Consider the following 20,877-nt stretch of genomic DNA (forward strand, 5'->3'; position numbering starts at 1 on the left):
TTCTTTTGGCTATTCTTATGCCAAGGAGGCAATAAACCCCCTTGAGAGTCATAGAGCTGCCCGCGGAGCCCTGACGGTGCAGAGAAGCTTTTATGCCAAAATACAATATACAAAGGGATCATAAACACGTTTGAAAAGGAAGATGACCTCTTTGTCACTTGGAATTAGGCTTTATTGCAAGCTGCTGCCATGGAAACCATCCCCAGCTCTCTCCATATTTTAAGGCTTCCTGTTTCCATTTTACATGGACTTCAGCACCTTCATTTAATCCTTTCTACATCAAATAAGATAGGTGAAAGGTTTTGGTTCTTTGCTCCATTGTTTAACGTCTCCACGTATGCCTTTAGTTATGGAGCAAAAAGGAGTGTAAGTGAAATCGAGGATTTGAGTGCAGATGGAAACAAAGAGAAGGTGATAATGGAATTATTAGAAAGAAATGGAGACAAACACTGGTGACACAACCTGCTGTACAATTCGACAAGATCTGTCAGAGAAGATATACACTCCGTACTGAATCTTTAAAAAGCCAGCTGCAGTCCAAATAGGCTACTCTAGGAGATGAGTCCTTTGGAAATAACTTTAACATATTGCCTCTTGCTTTCTTGCATGGCTGGACTTCCATGTGCAGTAAGTAGAGTCTACCAGGTTACACGAATCTAAACAGCTGCCCCCAAAGTCGAGCCTTAAAAATATGTTTCCATTGGGAAGAACTGTGGATCCCTGGTTCTTTTTTTCCTAAGAAATATATAACTTTTGTTTTGTAAGAAAGTGAATATGCAGAAAACCGAATGCTTACATAGTTACAGCCTTGAAAAGTAAAAGCAAAGATAACCGAGTAAAAAGAGAATTGACGATGAGCTAACTACCGCTGAAGCTCTGCGATCCAAAAACTGCTGGGACATCTGAAGAATGGCCCGGGGTCAGTTCGGTGAGATGCGGGGCTGAGGAAAAGAAGGAGTGGGACCGTGGGCGCGCAGGTGTTTCAAGGATCCTCCTCCTTTCCCCCTTCCATCTCTGATTCCATCTCCAATTTGGATCCCGGGAGGCCGAGCATCTCTCACGCGGTTGACACCTCTACAGGCTGGAGCGCGAAACCGGCGCCTGTCCGTGTGATCAGGGAGGCCTGGCCTTTCACGCGGTGTTCTCAGTCAGTAATCCAAGTTGGCATTTCCCCCTTCGCGCTCTGAGCAGCTGGAGAAGCAGAGAATGCGAGCGAAAGCAGACAGAACCACCCCTATCTCCCTTCCCCCGACCCTGGCACCGAGAGGGGGAAAAAAGTCATTTGTTGTAACGCACACACCGTCAGGATTCTTTCCCACTCCATCCTCCCGACTCACGCCACCTTGCAGGGAAATAATAGGTCCGGCCACACTGGCTTTCGCGTTCTGCTTTCCGGATGACTGAATTTCTTTGCTCGCCTCTCCTGTCGGGGACCATCTGAAACTGTCTCCAAGCTGCGTTCCCAGGGAACCCCCCAACCCCCACTCATTTCACTCGAGGACTAAGGAACGACTCACTTCAACGTCCTCCGTAAAATGAACCCCATCTCGGCTGGAAAAATCAAACTGGGGAAGGAAAAACGCGTGGGGGGCAAGGAGAACCGTTCCTGCAGACCTGGCCCCTCCTTGGCCCAGGGGGACCCCTGCCGGTGCCCACTCGGAGACACGTGGGGCGGCCCCAAGGAAGATGCACCATCCCCCAAACCAAGCGCTTTGGAAAAGAAACTGCAGAGAACAATAAGAAGCATGGAGAGCGGGGGAGGGGGGGGTGTCTGATGGGGTGATGAGAAAGCTGGCCTTTCATCCCTCCTTTTTTGGACATTCCTTAAGTTTAATCATTAAAGTGGTCCTTAAAAAAGAAGCCAGCAGCTTAACGCTGCTATTTCTGACAATCTGCCCCACACACTGTCAGCGAAGTGAAAGATCTGAATCTAGCTTTGTTGCTTCGCTACCAATAGCAGACTTGGGGAGACCAAACCTCCGATTTCTGGCCACATCAAAGCACTGATTATGCAAATTCCCATTTTTTTAAAGAATAAAAGAAAATGGAGGGGGTATTATTTATCACACAATGAACCCCCTGTCAGGGCAGGAAACAATAGATCAGACCAGATAGCCCTTCTAGCCCCAGGCTGGGGGAGCGAGAAAGGGGGGTATTGGAGCCCTCACGTTTTATTGGTCTAACCTAATTTCACTAATTCTCTTTTCACACATTTATTTTGCGAATTCGGAGGCCGGGACTTTCACGCTCCCGGGAGCGCCCTGCATTGGCGCGATTCAAGAGCTGCCCACTTTATTTAATTAATACATTCAAAGCTCGCTTGGGAGCCCGAGGGGGCTCGGGGGAGACCGAGGCTGGCGGTGAAGAGGAGGCGCTTTTAACCGGTTCCAGGTGTCGGTGCCCAGAAGTCACAACCGGCCCAAGGGTGTGCAATGCAGGGGGGTGTACCCAGCGGGTGGGAGCGCCGCAGCTCTCAACCTCGCCCTCAAGCCAGGCCCTTTAACAGCCTGTGACCCAGACTGACGGGTGGGCGGCTGAAGCCGGCCTTGGGCCTAAACGCCCTTCCTGGGTCATAGGACTAGGCTTTGGGAAGTGCCGAGTGGGCCCTTCCTCCCTCCTGGCCAAAGCCGCCCAGGGCCTTCGCCTCAGCTGGGACACCTGGGGAGCCCACCGAGTTCTGGTCCAGGTGCGGCGGGCCAGGGAAGCCTCAGCCCCTCCTCCTGCCTCCAGCTGAGCCTAGGCTCGGCTCCCGAGGCAGCCCCAGCGGTTGGCAGTCCGCCTCCCTACCTTTTTTCTCTTTCTTGGCGCTCAGATGGATGTATTTAAAATCTAGTGGAGGCAAAATGAGCTGTAACAAGGCCTAAGTACTTTAGAACAAATAAATACAGCCAATCCCGGAACTCTGGCCGCGCTAAAGCGACGCTCCAATGAGAACAGGACCCACCTTCGCGCCTCTCCGCACTTAGGAACGCGCCGCAGCGCACTAACTGGCGTTGGAAAGATCTAGCAACGCTGGGAGTCTGTGACTGTCACCGGAAGAAAATCTCCACAGCGTTGGTTGAAGTGTCTCTCATCAGAGCCACCAGAAATAAAATGGCGTGGCTCCGAGGCCTGCAAACCTACTTGGTGCACACAAATGCAGCTCATCACAGCGCGGTCACAATGTCGGGAGGGAAATGAATCAAATGGAAAAACGACCTTGTTGCCTACCCCAGAAGCAGCGGCTTCGACCCTCTAATTGTACTCATTCCTACTAGGAAGGGAAAAGAACGGCTGGGCCTCAGGTCACAGGCTGTGAAGGTTGCAACGGGTTAGGGGAGAGAATCTCGGCGCTGAGGCAGTCAGTACATCATTCTTACCCGCTTAAGATGATTAGACACCATAAAAAATAATTGCACCAATTTAGTGTACAATAAGGTGTGTTCTAGATGGGGAAGGGAAAGCCTGAGTGTGAATTGCAAATGGTAGATGAAAGCCCTGGCACTTAGGATGTGTCTGCTTGTTTGTAAATGGAGACCTGCAAGCTCCAGCTTTGAGAACTTGAACAAGACTCTGGACTTGGAAGAAGTGTCTAGAGTCAGCTAGGTCAAGAGTGAAGTCTGTATTAGCTGTATGAGCCTTGCTCAGAGCTAGGATTATTGAATCATCTATCCATCCCTGCCTCTCCAGCTGAGCCCTTAGGGTCATCTTTTTATGGGATGGCTTCACCAATTGAGAAGTTTTCCCATAGTCGGAGGAGTAGCTGCATCTGAGATTTTGTCATGAACTATTTCTTTGGCAAGTTTCCAAAAGAAGCACCATGTGCCATCAAATGTATCACCAGAAGATGCATTGTTCAGCACCAAAACTGATGTTTTCAAACTATCATATTACAGTTCCTTTGCTTGCTGGCTTGGCTTTTTAAACACTAGAAACATAAATGTGAATATAAGAGAAATATTACTTTCTCCCTACATCAGACATTCAAAGAGCAGCTAAGAGTAACACAATCTTTAAATTAAAAGGGATTTACCAAAAGGTCTCTCATGCTTGGCTATAAAAATGAAACCAAAACCCTGAGTTAGTTCTGCCTTTGATTAAAATGGAATTACTGGCCGGGCGCGGTGGTTCAAGCCTGTAATCCCAGCACTTTGGGAGGCCGAGACGGGCGGATCACGAGGTCAGGAGTTTGAGACCATCCTGGCTAACACGGTGAAACCCCGTCTCTACTAAAAAATACAAAAAGCTGGCCGGGCGCGGTGGCTCAAGCCTGTAATCCCAGCACTTTGGGAGGCCGAGACGGGCGGATCACAAGCTCAGGAGATCGAGACCATCCTGGCTAACACGGTGAAACCCCGTCTCTACTAAAAAATACAAAAAACTAGCCGGGTGAGGTGGCGGGCGCCTGTAGTCCCAGCTACTCGGGAGGCTGAGGCAGGAGAATGGCGTGAACCCGGGAGGCGGAGCTTGCAGTGAGCTGAGATCTGGCCAGTGCACTCCAGCTTGGGTGACAGCGCGAGACTCCGTCTCAAAAAAAAAAAAAAAAAAAAAAATACAAAAAGCTAGCCGGGCGAGGTGGCGGGCGCCTGTAGTCCCAGCTACTCGGGAGGCTGAGGCAGGAGAATGGTGTAAATCCGGGAGGCGGAGCTTGCAGTGAGCTGAGATCCGGCCACTACACTCCAGCCCGGGTGACAGAGCAAGACTCCGTCTCAAAAAAAATAAAAAATAAAAATAAATAAAATGGAATTATTAGAGAGGAGTAGTTTCAGATAGACACCTCAGGAGAAATTATTATTGCATTGTGCAGAAGAGTGGAGTATTTAGCCCAAACCAGATGCAGGTAAGACATTCGTGGGGAGGGGGATGCTGTGAACAACCAAGATTTATTGTGATCTTTTTTAGCTTGTGTTGTCATAGACACTCTTCCCCAAGGGGATTAAACCTAGAATGTGGTCAACCTTCATTTGGTCATTTTTGACCCAAAGCCAATCAAAGATCATTCATTTCTGCTTTGGAGATTGAGGTGCAAGTTAAACCATTTTTGCTTTCTCTTTGAAGAAGTTTTGACTATGTAATTACTTTAACAAATATTGGAAAGTGGAGCTATTTCTTTAAATGTTTTCAATTCCAGTTCACTCTAAATGTCTGCTTTATTCTGGGAGTCTGCTTTTAAAAGCAACTACCTTGTTAAAACGCCTAATAGGAAATCTTCTAATAATGAATTTTTACATACTGTTACATCACAGATGTTAGAGCTGGAAAGGGAGCACCCTTGGAGGTCACGTCCCATCCCTTCAGTTTACAGATGAGAATTGAAGCCAAACAAATTGTACAAAAAACAAATTTCCACACACTCCACCAAGAAATTTCAACTTCACTTTTTTTTCAAATCAAGGTTTTCGGAACTTTGGAGCTTATCATGACTTAATTATCATTTAAATTCTTCTCCCCTTTTTTGCTTGTTTGCTCAGAAATTTATTTCTTAAAAATAAATTGTGTGCTTGTCTTAAAAATAGAGTTACACTCATTTCAATATTAGTGTCTCAAATATGATTCAGCTTTTTGTGATTTCTTAGTGAAATTCTACACAAAGCATTGCCAAAAAATACAAGTACTACATTCAATTTGACATGGGGAGAATTTCAAAAACACACAACTGATTCGGCATCTAATAATCACATAAGCAAGAAAAAGTTAGAATACAAAACACAAACTTATGAAAATTAGATACTTTATTTATAGTTTAATCACAAGAACAACTTTCTTGTTCTTCAATACGTAAATACATACTAGAATAAACTCTGTAGAATATACAAAAAAATACATATTTTCCCATGAAAAATTTCTTTATAATAAATAGAAGGGAACACGTGTGTGGCTGATCCGGATAATGCTCCGTGTCTGCTTAGGTTTTCAGACTGTTGATTTATTTTTAATCTCTTGAAAGAATGGGGGAGTTCCTTCTTCCCTAAAAGGTCGAGATAAATAATGCATGAAGCAATCCTCCCTCCTGATTTTTCCCTTTTCCTCCTCATTTTTCCTTTTGATAGAGAGTTCAGCCTAAATTTCCACGCTTGCATTCAATCATTACAAAGCCTACAAATTATACAATGACTTCTAACCTGCCCCTCTAACAAAACAAGTTTTTTCCCCCTTATAAATCATAAGGGACAGATGGCAAAATAGGGAAGAAAAAGGAAAGAGAAGGACAGGACAATAGGCATTGTGACGAATCTGGGAAACAGAACAAAGTGCACATCAGAGAGGGAAAGTTTGGTTTGACAGGTGAAATTCCCACAGCCTGCAGACAGCAATGGGAATAAAGCAGATGCCAGCCATTGCAAATCTGTGGATAATATTATTACCAGTAAAATCATTCAGATGCTAAGATACATTTCTTTCTACTCGACATTAACATCTCTATGTAGAAGCAAAGGTGAAGAGATCACAGGAACCAGTTGCATTCTCCCTGTGAGATTCACACGAACTGCACCAAGTCCTCCGGCGTTACAGAGAAAGGGGAGGAGCGTCAGTCCGTTCTGCAAACTGTTTAGATATGCCACCATCATCTCTTCCCAGCGTCTTTTTCGTCTCAAGAAGCGCCCCCAAAACGCCACCCTTGGCTTTGACAACAAGCTCCATCACACCTTCAATAAATCAGAGCCCGTCTGAATGAAGGATACACAAAGCCAAGAAATGCAAGAAACAACCGAGGAATCAGAACGGCTACACCTGCCCTGTGAAGTGAGATGGTTTCCAGGGCATAGAAGGGAGGGGGCAGGGTAAGGGAGAAGGGCTTGACTGGGGACAGGAAAGGGAACCCACTAAGGCCTGACGTGGGTAGCAGAAACGGCACCTCTAGATACAATCCCTGGCTATGGGGAGGTGAGGTGCATAGCGGTGCTTGTCGGGAGGTGGGGGCTGCCAATAGTCCATGTCTGACCCGGCCGGGCTGGCGGGCGATAAAGTGCAGCTGTAGGGGGAGGTGGAGTTGGAGGACGCGGATGAGGACGGCGCGGGGCTGTTGGTGCAACTCCACGTGGAGGCGGGCGAGGGGCTGTCTCCGCTGCTGCTCAGGGTGGCGCTGGCGCCTCCCGGGCTCAGCAACACTGCCTCGGAGAAGAGCGCCCCCGGCAGGCCTCCGCCGCCGCCCCCGCAGTGATCCGCCAGGCGCAGGGTCTCGGTGAGCGCCCAGATGTAGTTGTGGGCGAAGCGCAGGGTCTCGATCTTGGTGAGCTTGGCGTCCTCGGGGAACGTGGGGAGCACCTCGCGCAGTGCGTCCAGTGCCGCGTTGAGGTTGTGCATGCGATTTCGCTCGCGGTTGTTGGCCTTCAGTCTACGGGTCTTCTTGATGCGCTGCACTGTCTCGGCGGTCTTGGCGCCTCGGGAGACGGCCCGCGCCCGAGAGGGGCGCCGTTTGCAATCGTGCACCAGACCCAGCAGCCGTGCGGGCCGGCAGCCCTCCGCACCCGCAGCCACGCCGCCCCGCGCCCCCTGCCCGGCCTCAGCCCCGCGCTGCCGACGCGCCCCGCCTGACGCGCCCGGCTCCTCCTCCTCTTCTTCGTCGGCGCTGGATGACAGCGGGGTCAGGGCTGCCAAGGCGGGGGAGGCCGAGCCGAGCAGCACCAGCACGTCCTCTTCCTCCTTCAACTCCAAGGTCTCGGATTTGACGAACATCCTACCAAAGAGAGAGGGGAAGGAGAAAAGGGCAGTGAGGCGTAAGGAAAGAAACAGAGGCGCGATCTTCGTGTCACAGGGGCGTGCTCGGGCGCGCACCCGAGAAGACCAGCTCCGAATGGCGCGGGGAAAGAAACCCGGGCCAAGGTCAGGAGCGCCACTAGCACTCGCTGTGATTCTGCAGCCAGTCAGCCGGGTCCTGCCCTCCGCGGGCCGACCTGCGTTCCCGCCGAGAAGGGACTGCAGCCTCCGCGACAAAGATTCTGCGCGGACCAGAGGGCGTGCGGGCGTGGTTGGACTGAGTGCGGGGAAACCACCTGCGAAGTTGGAAGCCGTGGCTCGATACTTACTTAGTTGGCTCTAACTGTGCCTCAGCGTTGCTGTGACTTTGGCGTGTGCCGGGAATCTCAGCGCAGCCGCGAGCGCAGCGCCGCGTCCTTCGCCCGGGGTGAAAGCTGCAAGCCCGGCGCTACTGTGGCGCAGCTCCGCGGGGGACCTCTGCGACCGGCGAGTTTGCCAAGAGCCCCGGTGGCGGCGGCGGCGGCCCGCCCGGGTCTCGTGTGTTGTGGTGGTAGTGCGTGTCTGTCTGTCAGTCAGTCCTTGGCCGTGCGGCTCCTGGCACGCGACTCCCAGGCACTCCAGTTAAAGCGAAGCTGCTTGTGGTTCAGTGGCTGCGTGTCTGGCACACGACTCTCCTTAAAACCCCTTATATACCACCAAGAAAACAATCAGATCTGCCCCGGGCCCCCCCTTCCCCGCCGCCGCCGCCGCCTCCTCCTGTCAGTCCTGCCCCCCTTCTCCCCCGCTTTTCCCTCCCCGGGCTTATTCTTTTCATTGCATTATCATCATTCATTTCTTTCTCTTTCTTCACCGCGTTTCCCCCTCCCTTGGCGCTGCCATCCATCCTCCTCCTCCCACCACCCCCGCCTCTCTTTTCCCCCTTTATCTAATCAGCATAAAATGGTTCTAAAGCTCCTGTTGGAGCTCCAGGCTGCGGCCGGAGCTGGCGAAGCCGCAGCGGCCGCAGAGGCTCAAGCTGCGGCTGTTGTCGCCGCCGCTGTCCATTGTGATTGGTGGCTCGCGCTCGGCTGGAGCGTGCCGCTAATTTATTAATGAATGAAGGTCGCGAGGCGCAGCTGGCCAATCAGGGCGCCCCGGACTCCGGGAGGCCTGCGAGCCACGCGCACCGGAGCCCGCTCCCTTTCAGCGGCTCATTAGGGGCCCGAGCGCTGGGGGCGGATGGGGGGACCCGTGCTACCGCCCCCGCCTTCGTCCTTGCTGCCGCCGAGGTTCCCCCCGCCCGGCGCGCGCGCGCAGGCACCGCACCCGGCGCTGCCGGCCCTCCTAGCTCCTGGGTGACGGGAACTAGGAATTAGTTAATGGGGGTCAGAATCCCGGGGAAAGCAGTTAGCCCTGTGGTGCTGCCGGGCGTCTCTTGGCAAAGCCTCTGAGGGGCTGTATCAAATAGTAAACGATTTTAAAACGGATTCATTTGGTTAGGAGAGGAGAAGGGCGTGGATGGCGAGCTGTGGACGCCTCGTGGACAAGTGTGTTTGGGGTCCGTCGAAACTGGCGTGGGAGAGTGAAGGGAGAGGACACTGGGGATTCAAATAGGCGTCTCCTGGGAGGGGAGGTCGGATAGGGGAGCAGTTGATGAGCTTTTAGAGGATATGAGAATAAAACCACTCACTTGTTAGAGCTGAAAGGATCTCCCTCGTTTTACATACGGCAAACTGAGGCTCCGGGCACTGATACAGGTTTTGCGGGGGTTTACCCAGTTTATAGCCTGGAGGGACAGCAAGGAGGCTTCCCGCGTGGGTGGCAGCGAACCGAGCTGGAGGAGCGGCAGAGCTGCTGCTCCTGCAAGCAAATGCGCTGCGCTGACATTTCCGTGACCTCTGCTCCGCGCTGGGGGGCGTTGTAGGGACAAGGGGCCCATCTTCCCAATTCTCCTGTTTTTCAATGAGAAAAAAAGAGCTGAAGGGCGACTGGACCTCGGAGGAAACTTGTTCTGAATTGCTCCTCAGCCCTCCCCACTTTCTCCACGTTCATGCCCACCCTTTTGTCGACGTGGGGATGGATCCGGACTTCAGTAGACTGGAGTGGGGTCCCCTGAGATCCCCTTTGCAAATTAACTTTAGGCAAGGCACAGTTGGAGTGTTAGGAGTGGAAGAGTAGAAGAGAAAGAGAATACTGTCTTCTGGTTTCTGTCTCCCTCCTTTTGTAGGACTTAGAAACAAGCTGTATTCCAAAGATGGGGTGGTTAAATTGGTTGTTAGTGTTTTTGCATGGCTTTAATTTGTTTAATGTTTTCTTCAGGGAAATAACAAGGAGGACTGGAAGGCACAAAGTAAAGAAAATGAAAGTTAGAAACCTGTGAAGAGGAGCATTACCCATTGCAGTTCTTCAACCTTCCGACTTCCCTCTATCTTGGAATTATTTGAAAACTATCATGATTTCCACTTTGCTCTTTGGTGTTTGTGTTTTCACGTTCTCCCTTTTTAAAGCAAATTCCCAAAATATAAAAGCATCATTTGCCAGTTTCTGCCTCAATTATTTTAGAACAGCTTAATTTCACGTGTTAGAAGTGCAGAAATGAAAAGAAAACGGAGACACTTTCAGTGTTTCTAGCACACAGCACCTGCCTCTCACACATCTTTGGGTTTCTGTCTCTGTATCATGAACCTGCAGAATCAGAACTTCATAAAAAGTTTGACCAAGCACAAATTGTGCTAGAAGTGCTTACCTTTGTTGCTCTACACATGAGCATTAATTTATAGGCAATTATCACTGATACCAAACAAGCAAATACTCTTCTCATAGTCCCCCTAAAAGAAAACCTGCCAAGGGTGTGGACTTGTCTAGCCCAGTAGGGACCGAAGGAACACGTAGGAGCAGACACAGAATTTTTGTTTGTTTGTAAATTTGAATAAAATAAAAGGACAAGAAAGCTAGGTTCTGAGGAAGTGATCAAAGACTTTTAAAAACAAATACCAATGAATGATAGGAGGAACCTTGGGTTTTCAGTCTAGATATTTATATCGCTTCACAGGGGTTGCAAAGAAATACAAGCCAAAATAGATTAATGTAATGAAAACAAAAGAAGATTTATTTTAGTGTCAGTGGAGATTCCTGTCTTTGGACAGTTTGCTTTAAACTTTTGGTTTAGCTAGGGAGTGCTGGGTTGATTTAATGATAAAATATATTTGGGGGAAGAACAGAACTGGAATCTAGTTAAGTAGACACTTAAAGGGAAACTTGGTGAGCCTCCTATAACCCCAAATAACAATGAGATCAAGCTGGGTCTGATGCTTAGTGCCAGTGAAACACACAATGGATTTCTTTAGTTGATTGTTAACAGTATTTGAACATCTGACTCTCCAGTTTTTATATTCTCCCAGGATTTTATGTTTTTATGACTCACTGAAAGGGTACATGTTTTCCTTTGACAAAATCCAAATCTTCTATACTGTCTGTGAGTGATAAGTTAATAATGCATAGTTAAGTATATCCTATACAGATGCTTAGTAATGGTAAAATTGTATTAAGGTAAACTGCACTCTTCATATTCTGGAATTTTCCTGCAAAAGGAAAAACCATTCCAACAATGTCAAGAAACTTAGGATTGTGTACATATTGAAACATTGCTATAAACCAATTTCTAATCATTAAATGTAAAGCCATCATCGGGTTTATAGAATTTTATTTTTTTAAACCAGGGCTTCTTTGAGCATATGCAGTGATGTATGTCCGATTACTATAAAAAGTACATCTGTAAATGAGAACACGTGGACACAGGGAGGGGAACATCACATACGGGACCTGTCGGGGGTGGGGCTGGGGGGCGAGGGGAGGGAGAGCATTAGGACCAATACCTAATGCACGCGGGGACTTAAAACCTAGATTATAGGCCAGGCGCGGTGGCTCACGCCTGTAATCCTAGCACTTTAGGAGGCCGAGGCGGGCGGATTACGAGGTCAGGAGATCCAGACCATCCTGGCTATCACAGTGAAACCCTGTCTCTACTAAAGAATACAAAAAATTAGCCGGGCGTAGTGGCCAACGCCTATAGTCCCAGCTACTCGGGAGGCTGAGGCAGGAGAATGATGTGAACCCAGGAGGCGGAGGTTGCAGTGAGCCGAGATTGTGCCACTGCACTCCAGCCTGGGCGACAGAGCGAGACTCCGTCTCAAAAAAAACAAAACAAAACAAAACAAAAACACCTAGATTATAGGTTGATAGGTGCAGCAAACCACTACAGCACATGTTGAAACCTGCACATTCTGTACATATATATCCCAGAATGTAAAATGTAAAAAAAAAAAAAAAGTATACAACAATTTTTAAAACTACATCTGTAAAAAACAAAAACAAAAATGCCTTCTATATGTCCTGGAACTCTTAAGACTTTTGGTTGTGTGTTTGTACTGTAGCCTTCAAGAGCTGATTCACATTTGATCACAGAGCATTTCTGAAAATATTTCTTACTGTGAAAAATATCATTTTTAAAAAGAAAAGAAACACCCAAGGACAACCTCATGCAATCCAAAGACCAACCATTCCTACTCACAGTTGCCTAGATAGCAGAATTGTATTTGTTCAGCATTTTGCTTAGTTTTGCCGGAAAAAGAAAGCAATTTCCATTTGTACTCAGCTTTGCGAAGGCATAACTAATGCCAAATATCCTTAGCTGTACTCTGCTAGCACTCTTTTAACTTAAATAAATTCAAGAGGCACTTGTGTGGTCTAAAAGATTGTCCAGATGAAATGAGGCTGACATGTTATGTGAAGGGGGAGGAGAGTGAGTGAATAGCATCAGCCAGAATGGTGACCGAGTGCCTCTCCTGTCCATTGCATGAACTGTCCTAAGGGGTCAAACTGTTCATCTTCAGCCCTTCTTTCAGTGCGGAATCCTACTTTAAGAGAACAAAAGCTCAAAGTAGGCAGTTATCAAGAAATGGGAGCACAATGATTTAAACTCATCCCCAAGCCTCAGAAAGAAAGGGGGCTGAGTGCGTGCAGTGAGAGAAAAGTGGAGTAAGGGGAGGGGTGAAAGGGTGGGGATCTTTAGAATGTCTTTGTTGCTTCTAAGAAGCTTGAACTTTGAGACGACCCAAAAGCCCTAAAGTTTAGGGTAGGTGTTGCTGTGGAGCCATGGGCTACATCCCCTCCACACTTCGACCTCACAAGTGGCGAAAGAGGACAAATGGTCGCCGCCCTAGTCCCTTGCTGTTGCAGGTGACTGTCGGGGGCGCGAAGGAGGGAGTCCTTCCCTGAGAGGACAAAAGCCAAGGTTTGGCTATCCAGCGAGCCTGTCCCCTAATTCACAGGAATGTCTGCGCTCTGCTAAAATAACAAGATGAAGTACCTGACAAGGGGGCTTTGTAACCCAAATCCTAATCCTCCGAGTGAGTTCTCAGAAAGATGGAAAGATGGCGGGAAAAAGTTGGTAAATCCTAAACATCTTTTACATCAACTGTTTCTAGTTCTTCGTTGCACGCTAGAAACGCAGCTTCCAGAGCAGGAGAGCCTGGGATGGGAAAAATTAGCTTTCTCTGCAGAGCACCCCTTGCAACGCTAGGATTCGTTATTGATAGTGGTTAGCGCTGGGAATGAGTGTGAATTCGGAGTTTCTGACGGTCCCTATCCGGGAGCCAAGGAAGCCAAGGGGAAAACAATGTAAATTCGCCCCGATCCCCAGTTACTGCATCCCACATGGTATTCTCGGTCTCCCCCACGTTTTCCCCTTGAATCCTCTCGGGGGAGGAATCGGCTTGAACCTAGCCCTGGAGAGGTCCCGGCCAGGTCACTGAGCTGCGCTTCACTGCGCCAGCCCCTCCTCTTCAGTATTTTCATAGCGTCCGAGGAATCGGCATCCGCCAGAGCAGACAGAAGGCAGGGAAGATCATCCTCCAGGCCCCAAGCCCCACTCTAGAGACCCTGGTCCCAAGCTCGCACGACGCGTTCTGGTGCCTCCAAGTCAAACCTTCCGGGATTCGGCTTGACACACAAGGTCAGCTTGCTAGCGCAGAATCGGTCCCGCAGGTGCTAGGAGGCTCACTTCCTTATTCGCAGACGCTATACCTACTGTCCCCACCTGCTCTGGGGAAGGCAAAGCTCCGCAGACTTCTTACCCCTAATGCAACCCGCTACCCAAGTGTCCCTCTTCTTTCCCACAAAGGAAAGAAATTACCGTAGGAGATTTTGCCAATCCATGCCAGCTTTCTGATTGTTTTATTCAGGTAAGGGGAAAAGAACAGCCAGCGCGTGAATGGAGAGCTGGGGGCCCACTAGGGAGAGAACCTCTTCCCCACCCTTCTGTGCCTGCAAAAAGGGACATTGGCTATCCAGGGGAAAGTGCAAGAAAGAGAGCACTAATCGCTGAACCAGGAGACAAACACGATTACCAGCTCCGAGCCTTGAGTCAGAAAGTCTCATAGACTTTAAGATGTTAATCCCCAGCATAATCCTTCCTTTGGCGTGTAGGAATAGTGCAGCCACAAGAGTTGTTTTGTTATTTATATTGGCGTTTAATAAAACTCAGCCAGTGGTGAATGGGCTGCCCACTCTCCAATGGTAATTAATTCCCTATTTCAGTGACCCAATTGTCCTGGGACAGAGCGGTGGGCCCGTCCCAGTGCCCCGATCCCCCTTTGTGCGGATACACTGCCCTCGTGCTTCAACAGCTATGGAAACTCATTCTTTTGATGTCATTCAAGGAGTTTTCCTTGGGCATCTTCTAAACTTCAAGGACCCTTTTCTTTCTACGTTTCATGAAAAGCAGTGCGAGCTTGACCACCTCTGTAGAATTTAATGATTTGGTGAAAGGGCCCTTTGGGATTTGTGTAAGGAGTTAGACACAGAGCAAGGAAATTTGGCAGCCTGCTCCCTCCCGGCGACCGTCCGAACCTGGAAAACACAAAACTTTAAGAAATGGATAAAGATCTTGAAAGCTGATTTTCCCTCTCCTTTCCCCACTAAGGAAAAAATCCCCCAAAATAAAACAAAACTTAATTCTCTCCTGGAAATAAATGTATTGTTTATTGTTGCTGATACAAATGGAAAGAGTGATGTTGAGGTAAATAAGTTCGAATCTTTAGCAGAGACGGTTTCTTAATCTGTATCTTTTGAGAAAAGGATATCAGTTTATTACTTTAATTGATTCATTGAATCATTCCTCCTCCCTACATTCAAACTATACTTAATGAACACCAAATGTGTGTCAAACACTGTACTAGGCCCAGGAAACACTGCGACGCACAAGACGCACATTCCTACCCCCATAGAGCTTACATTCAAAAGGTATTAAAAATCGTTTTATGGGTCGCGCACGCAGTGGCTCACGCCTGTAATCCCAGCGCATTGGGAGTCCGAGATCGCCTGAGCTCAGCAGTTCGAAGCCAGCCCGAGAAACAGGGCAAATCCCCGCCTCAAAAAAAAAAAAAAAAAAAAAAAAAGTAGCCGGGCGTGGTGGTACGTGCCTGTAATCCCAGCTACTCGGGAGGCTGAGGTGGAAGAATCACTTGAGCCCGGAAACGGGAGGTTGCAATGAGACAAGATCGCACCACTGCACTCTAGCCTGGGCAACAGAGTGAGTCCCTGTCTCAAAAAAAAAAAAAAAAAAGTTTTATATATCAGAAAAGGATACGTGTATGTAGACAATAAAACAGTGTAATGCAATCGTGTTGGGAAACTGGAGTATGGTTTATTTTCAGAAATCTGAAGATATACTTTAGAACCTAAAACATTGGGGGTCGACCCTTATTGCTGATTTATCCATTCTTTCTCCTCCCCTGCAGTATTTCTCGAGCGCCTACCGAGTGCCAGGCGCCTAGGGAGGCGCAGCGTTAGCACCAGGCGCGAACCAGACAGCTGTGGCCTGCCTGGTAGAAACGACCCTGCGATAACGCAGTTGCTGGTACCGCTCTCGGTGGAGGAGCCAGGGCCGGGTCTCCAGGCCGGGAGGGGGCTGCCGCGGCGCGCCGGGGCAGCGGTCCCTGCACAAGTAGCTCTTCTATGTCTTTACACGTACTTCCAAAAAAAATTCGCAAGTCACAGAAACAATTCAGAATTCAACTAAGAAAATACAGAGTGAACCATATGGCCTGGGTGGCTCGAGTCGGCTGCATTTTCCTCCAGACAAAGAAGGGATTGAGGGTTGAAGGAAAGGAGAAAAAAAACCAACTTTCCGGCTGATGAAGCTGTTGTCTGGAGGCAATGATCCCAAATCTGAAGGCTTTATTCCGGCTCCGACGGAGACGTGATATGTCATATGATTAGCATCTTTCATATTTACAAGAGTGGTATGGGCTGCCAGTCTTGAGAGAAAGGCGAGAGAAAGAAGGGGGCATATGCTGAAATGGATTTAGCATTTGAAAGAGAGAAAGGAGATCGGATAAATACACTTAAACGAGGATTTAGTTTTACTCCTGTTGAGTTCTAATAGATTGTTGATTGAGATTTTAGGGGCCTGGAACCGAGGTGTCAGCAGTAATTTAAAGAAGGTATTCAGTCCGCCAGCGCCTCTTTTCTCCGTTTTCCCCTCCCTCCCCTCCCACCCGCTCCCATCCCTCCATCCCCTCCCTCATTTACGCCTTCATGCAGCACGGGGGCGGAGAAGACTTTTAAAACAAAACACAAAACAAGATCTTTTGCGAGGGCGGTGTCTGAGGGAGCCCGAGCGCTGACGGGTGTGCAGGAGGCGCCCCCTACAGCCCGCTGCGCCTCTCGGGGTTGCTCTCCCTTCCTGCGGCACCTGAGAGTTTTCAGGAAGCGCCCGGGTCTGGGAGGGCCGGGCCCACCCGAGGGCAGCCGATTCACCGCGGGCGCGCGGCGAAGTCGGGGCGCCTCCTGGTGGGCCGCGCCAGTCTAGGGGGTATCCGGAGAGCACCGCGGGGTTTCGGGGCCGCGGGGAAGCTCCCAGGACAGTCGGTCACCGGGGGACAGTGGGTTTGGGGTTGCCTCGAGGTCCGTCCGGGGACGCCCTCTGGGAAGCTTCACCTGCGGCTCGGGTTCCAAACGCAAGATGCCCAGCCGCGTCCTCACCTGCAGTTTCAAAATCTGAAATAAACAAACACAAAACACCTCCCCCCGGGTTCTAATGGTTGCCAAGTTTGAGAACAACCATATTTAAGCCCCACGAGTTTTGTTTTGTTCTGAAGATTTAGCAAATCAGCTAGAAGTGACGCCAAGACCCAATAGGCTGGAGAAAAGGACTTGGTCTCCAGGCTCAAAAGGAATCAGATGCACTTAGTGGGTCCAGGCTTTGTGTATTACACCATGTCTGTACAGATGTTTTCTTCACGCACCCAGAGCCACGTTCAGATTCATTCTCCAGACTGCTTGTCGTTCCCTGGTACATTTTAATTATCATCCGAATTGGTATTTTATGTTAATTTTTAGCTAGATGTCATGTGTGTAAAATGTTGGGCGGGGACAGAGAGGCGTTCAGCGTCATTTGCTTTAGGCCTTAGCTCATGGGTCCAGACACCCACATTTCTATTTCCGCTCGCCATTTTCATCTCTTTCCCACTTTACTTGTCCTTAACTTCGTCAACAAATTACTATGCTTTCCCAAGGATCTAAGTTAACTGAAGGACTTACCATTTTACCACTTTACCTGTTAATTGGAATAAATTTAAGTTTCTCACATTTATCAACAGTAGAGACTAATAATAAATTATACAATAATTTACTACAAAATTTTGGTAGTAAATATATTTACATATAATTGCTATAATAAAATGTCATGCAGACATTAAAATTATATTTCTGATGGATATTTAATTTTTAAATCTCATAATGTTTAGTATGACCCCAATTTATAGATATTTGTATCTAAATGATTGGACAGAGATATAAGCTCATACATCCTAGAGTGAAAAATATATTCATAATGGTTATCTTTTTTTCTACTGAGTAGTGGTAAGTTAAGTTTTTATCTCTGTGTGTTCTAGGTAAATACTGGAACATTCATAATCTGAAATTGTTATTTTTTTAAATGCCGGCCTTCTGGAGAATGCCTTTTCTTTTGTAGTCTCTGTCAAACATTGGAAGGAAATTTCAGTTCAGAGATGTCTGAAGTTGGGTAAGTTATATCATAGAACTCATCCACAGTTAAAATTAAGGCCCCAGGAGTTGAGTCATTTGCATTGACATGGGATACTGTAATTTTAAGACAAACGTTTAAAACTTATTCTTCAAGTAAAATTAATCTGTGGCAATAGAATACTTCTGGGCAAGGTACTGACTACAAAAGAACATAGGGAAATTTTCTGGAGTAATGAAAATGTTCTATATTTTTATCAGGGTGGTGGTTACATGGACATATATTTGTCTAAAACTTTATCAATCTGTGTACTTGAGATTTGTTTGCAAATGCAAGATTCTATAAAAAATACGAAAAAAGACAAAAATAAAAAATAAAATAAAACTTATTCTTGAACTATCAGTGGAAACACTGTTTTAGAGGAGAGGAACATACATTGCAATTTCAGTATTCTTGTTAAATCAAAATTCCTGGGGCTGAACAGAGAAAGGAAAGCTCCTCAATGCTCCATCACATAACTTTCAGAGAGATGAGACTTCATCATAGGGTTCAGGTGGATTTCTAAAGAAAGACTTGATTTTTTGTTTGTTCGTTTGTTTTGAGACAGGGTGTTGCTCTGTCGCCCAGGCTGGAGTGCAGTGGCACCATCCCACTCAATGCAACTTCCTCCTTCCAGGTTCAAGCAATTCACCCACCTCAGCCTCCAGAGTAGCTGTAACTACAGACAGCACCACCATGCCCAGCTAATTTTTGTATTTTTAGTAGAAACGGGGTTTCACCATGTTGTCCAGGCTGGACTCAAACTCTTGGGCTCAAGTGATCAGTCTGCTTCAGCTTCCCAAAGCGCTGGGATTACAGGCATGATCCACTGTGCCCAGACAGATTAAAAAAAAAAAAAAAAAGTCTCAAAGTAATACACTCCCTTATTTAATAACACTTGCCAGCAGGAAATTCTTTGTGTCTAATCTTTTTAAAATGTGTTTCTTCTTGACCTGCCCTCAGCCGTAATTAAAAATTTTCCTCCTTTTTCATTTTGTGCTTGGAAATATGGCATCTATGGCTACTGTTTTAAAAATAATCAGGATTTGGAAAATACTTGATTCTGAGTTTTGCTTTCCTATGCTGTTAGGCTTTTGGCTTTCTCTGTGACAGAAGCCATCTTTACCCTGAAGGACGCTACTGTGGGTTTCTATTTAACTGCATTTTTATAGCAGCAGTCACCACACTGAAACTATGTTGTGTTATTGTCGGGTGCATGAGACAGCAGGACTGAGAATAAGAGAAAGGAAAGGATTTGCAAGAGGATAATGGCATTCTTTTCAGCAAATTCTCTTTTTCTCCAGGGTTTTTATTTTTGAGGATTTGAGGTTTCATTTTCTCTTGAAGGAAGAAAAAGATTAATCTCACAATACAATAATGTGCAGAAAAATCAAAAGATATATGGTAGGCCAGGCGCGGTGGCTCAAGCCTGTAATCCCAGCACTTTGGGAGGCCGAGACGGGCGGATCACGAGGTCAGGAGATCGAGACCATCCTGGCTAACACGGTGAAACCCCGTCTCTACTAAAAAAATACAAAAAATTAGCCTGGCGAGATGGCGGGCGCCTGTAGTCCCAGCTACTCGGGAGGCTGAGGCGAGAGAATGGCGTAAACCCGGGAGGCGGAGTTTGCAGTGAGCTGAGATCCGGCCACACACTCCAGCCTGGGCGACAGAGGGAGACTCCGTCTCAAAAAAAAAAAAAAAAAAAAAAAAAGATATATGGTAAAAGGCTATATGGTAAAAGTCTACTAAGAAATTTTGAAAAAACAAAATAGACTAGAAATAAAAAATAAAACTCCACGTCAATATTAACCGAAAGCCAAACCCTATGGATATCCTAAATAGAAGACAGCTTTCACTTTGTTCTGTTTCGTTTTCAAATTTCCCAGCTGGGGAGAGTCTAATATGCCACCAAAAGGTGGAGAAAATTCTAATTTTATTATTTGCATGAATTTGGTGAGCTCTGTTCTTATTTATTTAGTTAGTTAGCTATTTAGTTATTTATTTATGTATTGAGACAGGGTCTCGCTTCTGCCATGCAGGCTGGAGTGCAATGTCATGATCACGGCTCACTCACTGCAGCCTCGACTTCCCTGGCTCAGGTGATCCTCCCACCTTAGCCTCTTGAGTAGCTGGGATTACAGGGGTGTGCCACCATGCCCAGCTAATTTTTGTATTTTTTTGCAGAGACGGGGTTTTGCCATGCTCCCCAAGCTGGTCTCAAACTCGTGAGCTCAAGAGATCTGTCCACCTCAGCCTACCAAAGTGTTGGGATTATAGGCGTGAGCCATTGCACCCGCACCTCTTACTCTTATACTTCAAATAATTTGAGTTACGTTGGATTTGAGACCAACAATATTCTCAGAAAACAAATGATCAGAGGTTTAAGGACATCGTATTAGGTTTCAGTGTGTTGTTTCTTAAGATAAATTGCTGGCCACCCAAAAAGTCACATGGTATTTTGGTTTCTTCTCTGAGTCTTCCTTTGGCTCTCAGTGTCTCATAAAATTGGCATCAAGAATGTTAAGTGTTTGCAGCTGGGCATAGTGGCTCATGCCTACAATCTTAGCACCTTGGAAGGTGGAAGCAGAAAGATTAATTGAATCCAAGAGTTCCTGGATGCACTGAGCCAGATGGTGCAACTGCACTATGGCCTGAGCAACACAGAGGGACTGTCTCTGAAAAAGGAGTAGTGCTTCATTGAAATAAAAGCCTTTTCCAGCCGGGTGCAGTGGCTCACACCTGTAATCCCAGCACTTTAGGAGGCCGAGGCAGGTGGATCACTTGAGGTCAGGAGTTCGAGACCTGCCTGGCCAACATGGTGAAATCCCGTCTCTACTGAAAATACAAAAATTAGCTGGGTATAGTGGCTCTTGCCTGTAATCCCAGCTACTCAGGAGGCTGAGGCAGGAGGATCACTTGAACCTGGAAGGTGGCCAGGTTGCAGTGAGCCAAGATCCTGCCACTGCACTCCAGCTGGATGACAGAGTGAAACTCCATCTCAAAAAAAATAAATAAATAAAAACCTTTTCCTTCCCTCTCATCCAAAAATTCAAAGTGCTTTTTTCTCCCTAATAAAATAGAGGTGAAATAAACCACATAGAATTTTTAAAGTAATAATTAGAAACATATGG

The 20,877-nt window shown here is 47.3% G+C and overlaps 1 protein-coding gene, 1 long non-coding RNA gene and 1 pseudogene across 3 annotated transcripts in view; 1 reads left to right on the plus strand and 2 right to left on the minus strand.

Annotated features, from left to right (window-relative positions):
• LOC104682611 overlaps positions 1-1,437 on the minus strand; it is a 45,709-nt pseudogene extending 44,272 nt beyond the window's left edge. The window contains exon 1 of the transcript XR_004055055.1: positions 1,338-1,437. The product of XR_004055055.1 is annotated as a proteasome activator complex subunit 3 pseudogene (transcript). The remainder of the gene's footprint in view (positions 1-1,337) is intronic.
• Positions 1,438-5,693: 4,256 nt separating this feature from the next.
• On the minus strand, positions 5,694-8,340 carry NEUROG2 (neurogenin 2). The gene is made up of 2 exons (XM_010389311.2): positions 8,007-8,340; positions 5,694-7,657 (listed from the first exon to the last, which is right to left on the minus strand). Exon 2 carries the CDS (start codon positions 7,654-7,656, stop codon positions 6,838-6,840), a length of 819 nt encoding a protein of 272 aa, XP_010387613.1. The 5' UTR covers position 7,657; positions 8,007-8,340; the 3' UTR covers positions 5,694-6,837.
• Positions 7,560-20,877, plus strand: part of LOC115893786 — a 33,973-nt gene continuing 20,655 nt past the window's right edge. The window contains exons 1-2 of the long non-coding RNA XR_004053844.1: positions 7,560-7,803; positions 17,613-17,743. This is a non-coding gene — a long non-coding RNA (uncharacterized LOC115893786). The remainder of the gene's footprint in view (positions 7,804-17,612; positions 17,744-20,877) is intronic.

Source organism: Rhinopithecus roxellana, chromosome 2 (assembly GCF_007565055.1).
Source record: "Rhinopithecus roxellana isolate Shanxi Qingling chromosome 2, ASM756505v1, whole genome shotgun sequence".
Classification (NCBI taxonomy): domain Eukaryota; kingdom Metazoa; phylum Chordata; class Mammalia; order Primates; family Cercopithecidae; genus Rhinopithecus; species Rhinopithecus roxellana.

Excerpts from the sequence above, each read along its gene's own strand:
- NEUROG2 (XM_010389311.2), bottom strand. The coding sequence starts at position 7,656 with ATGTTCGTCAAATCCGAGACCTTGGAGTTGAAGGAGGAAGAGGACGTG.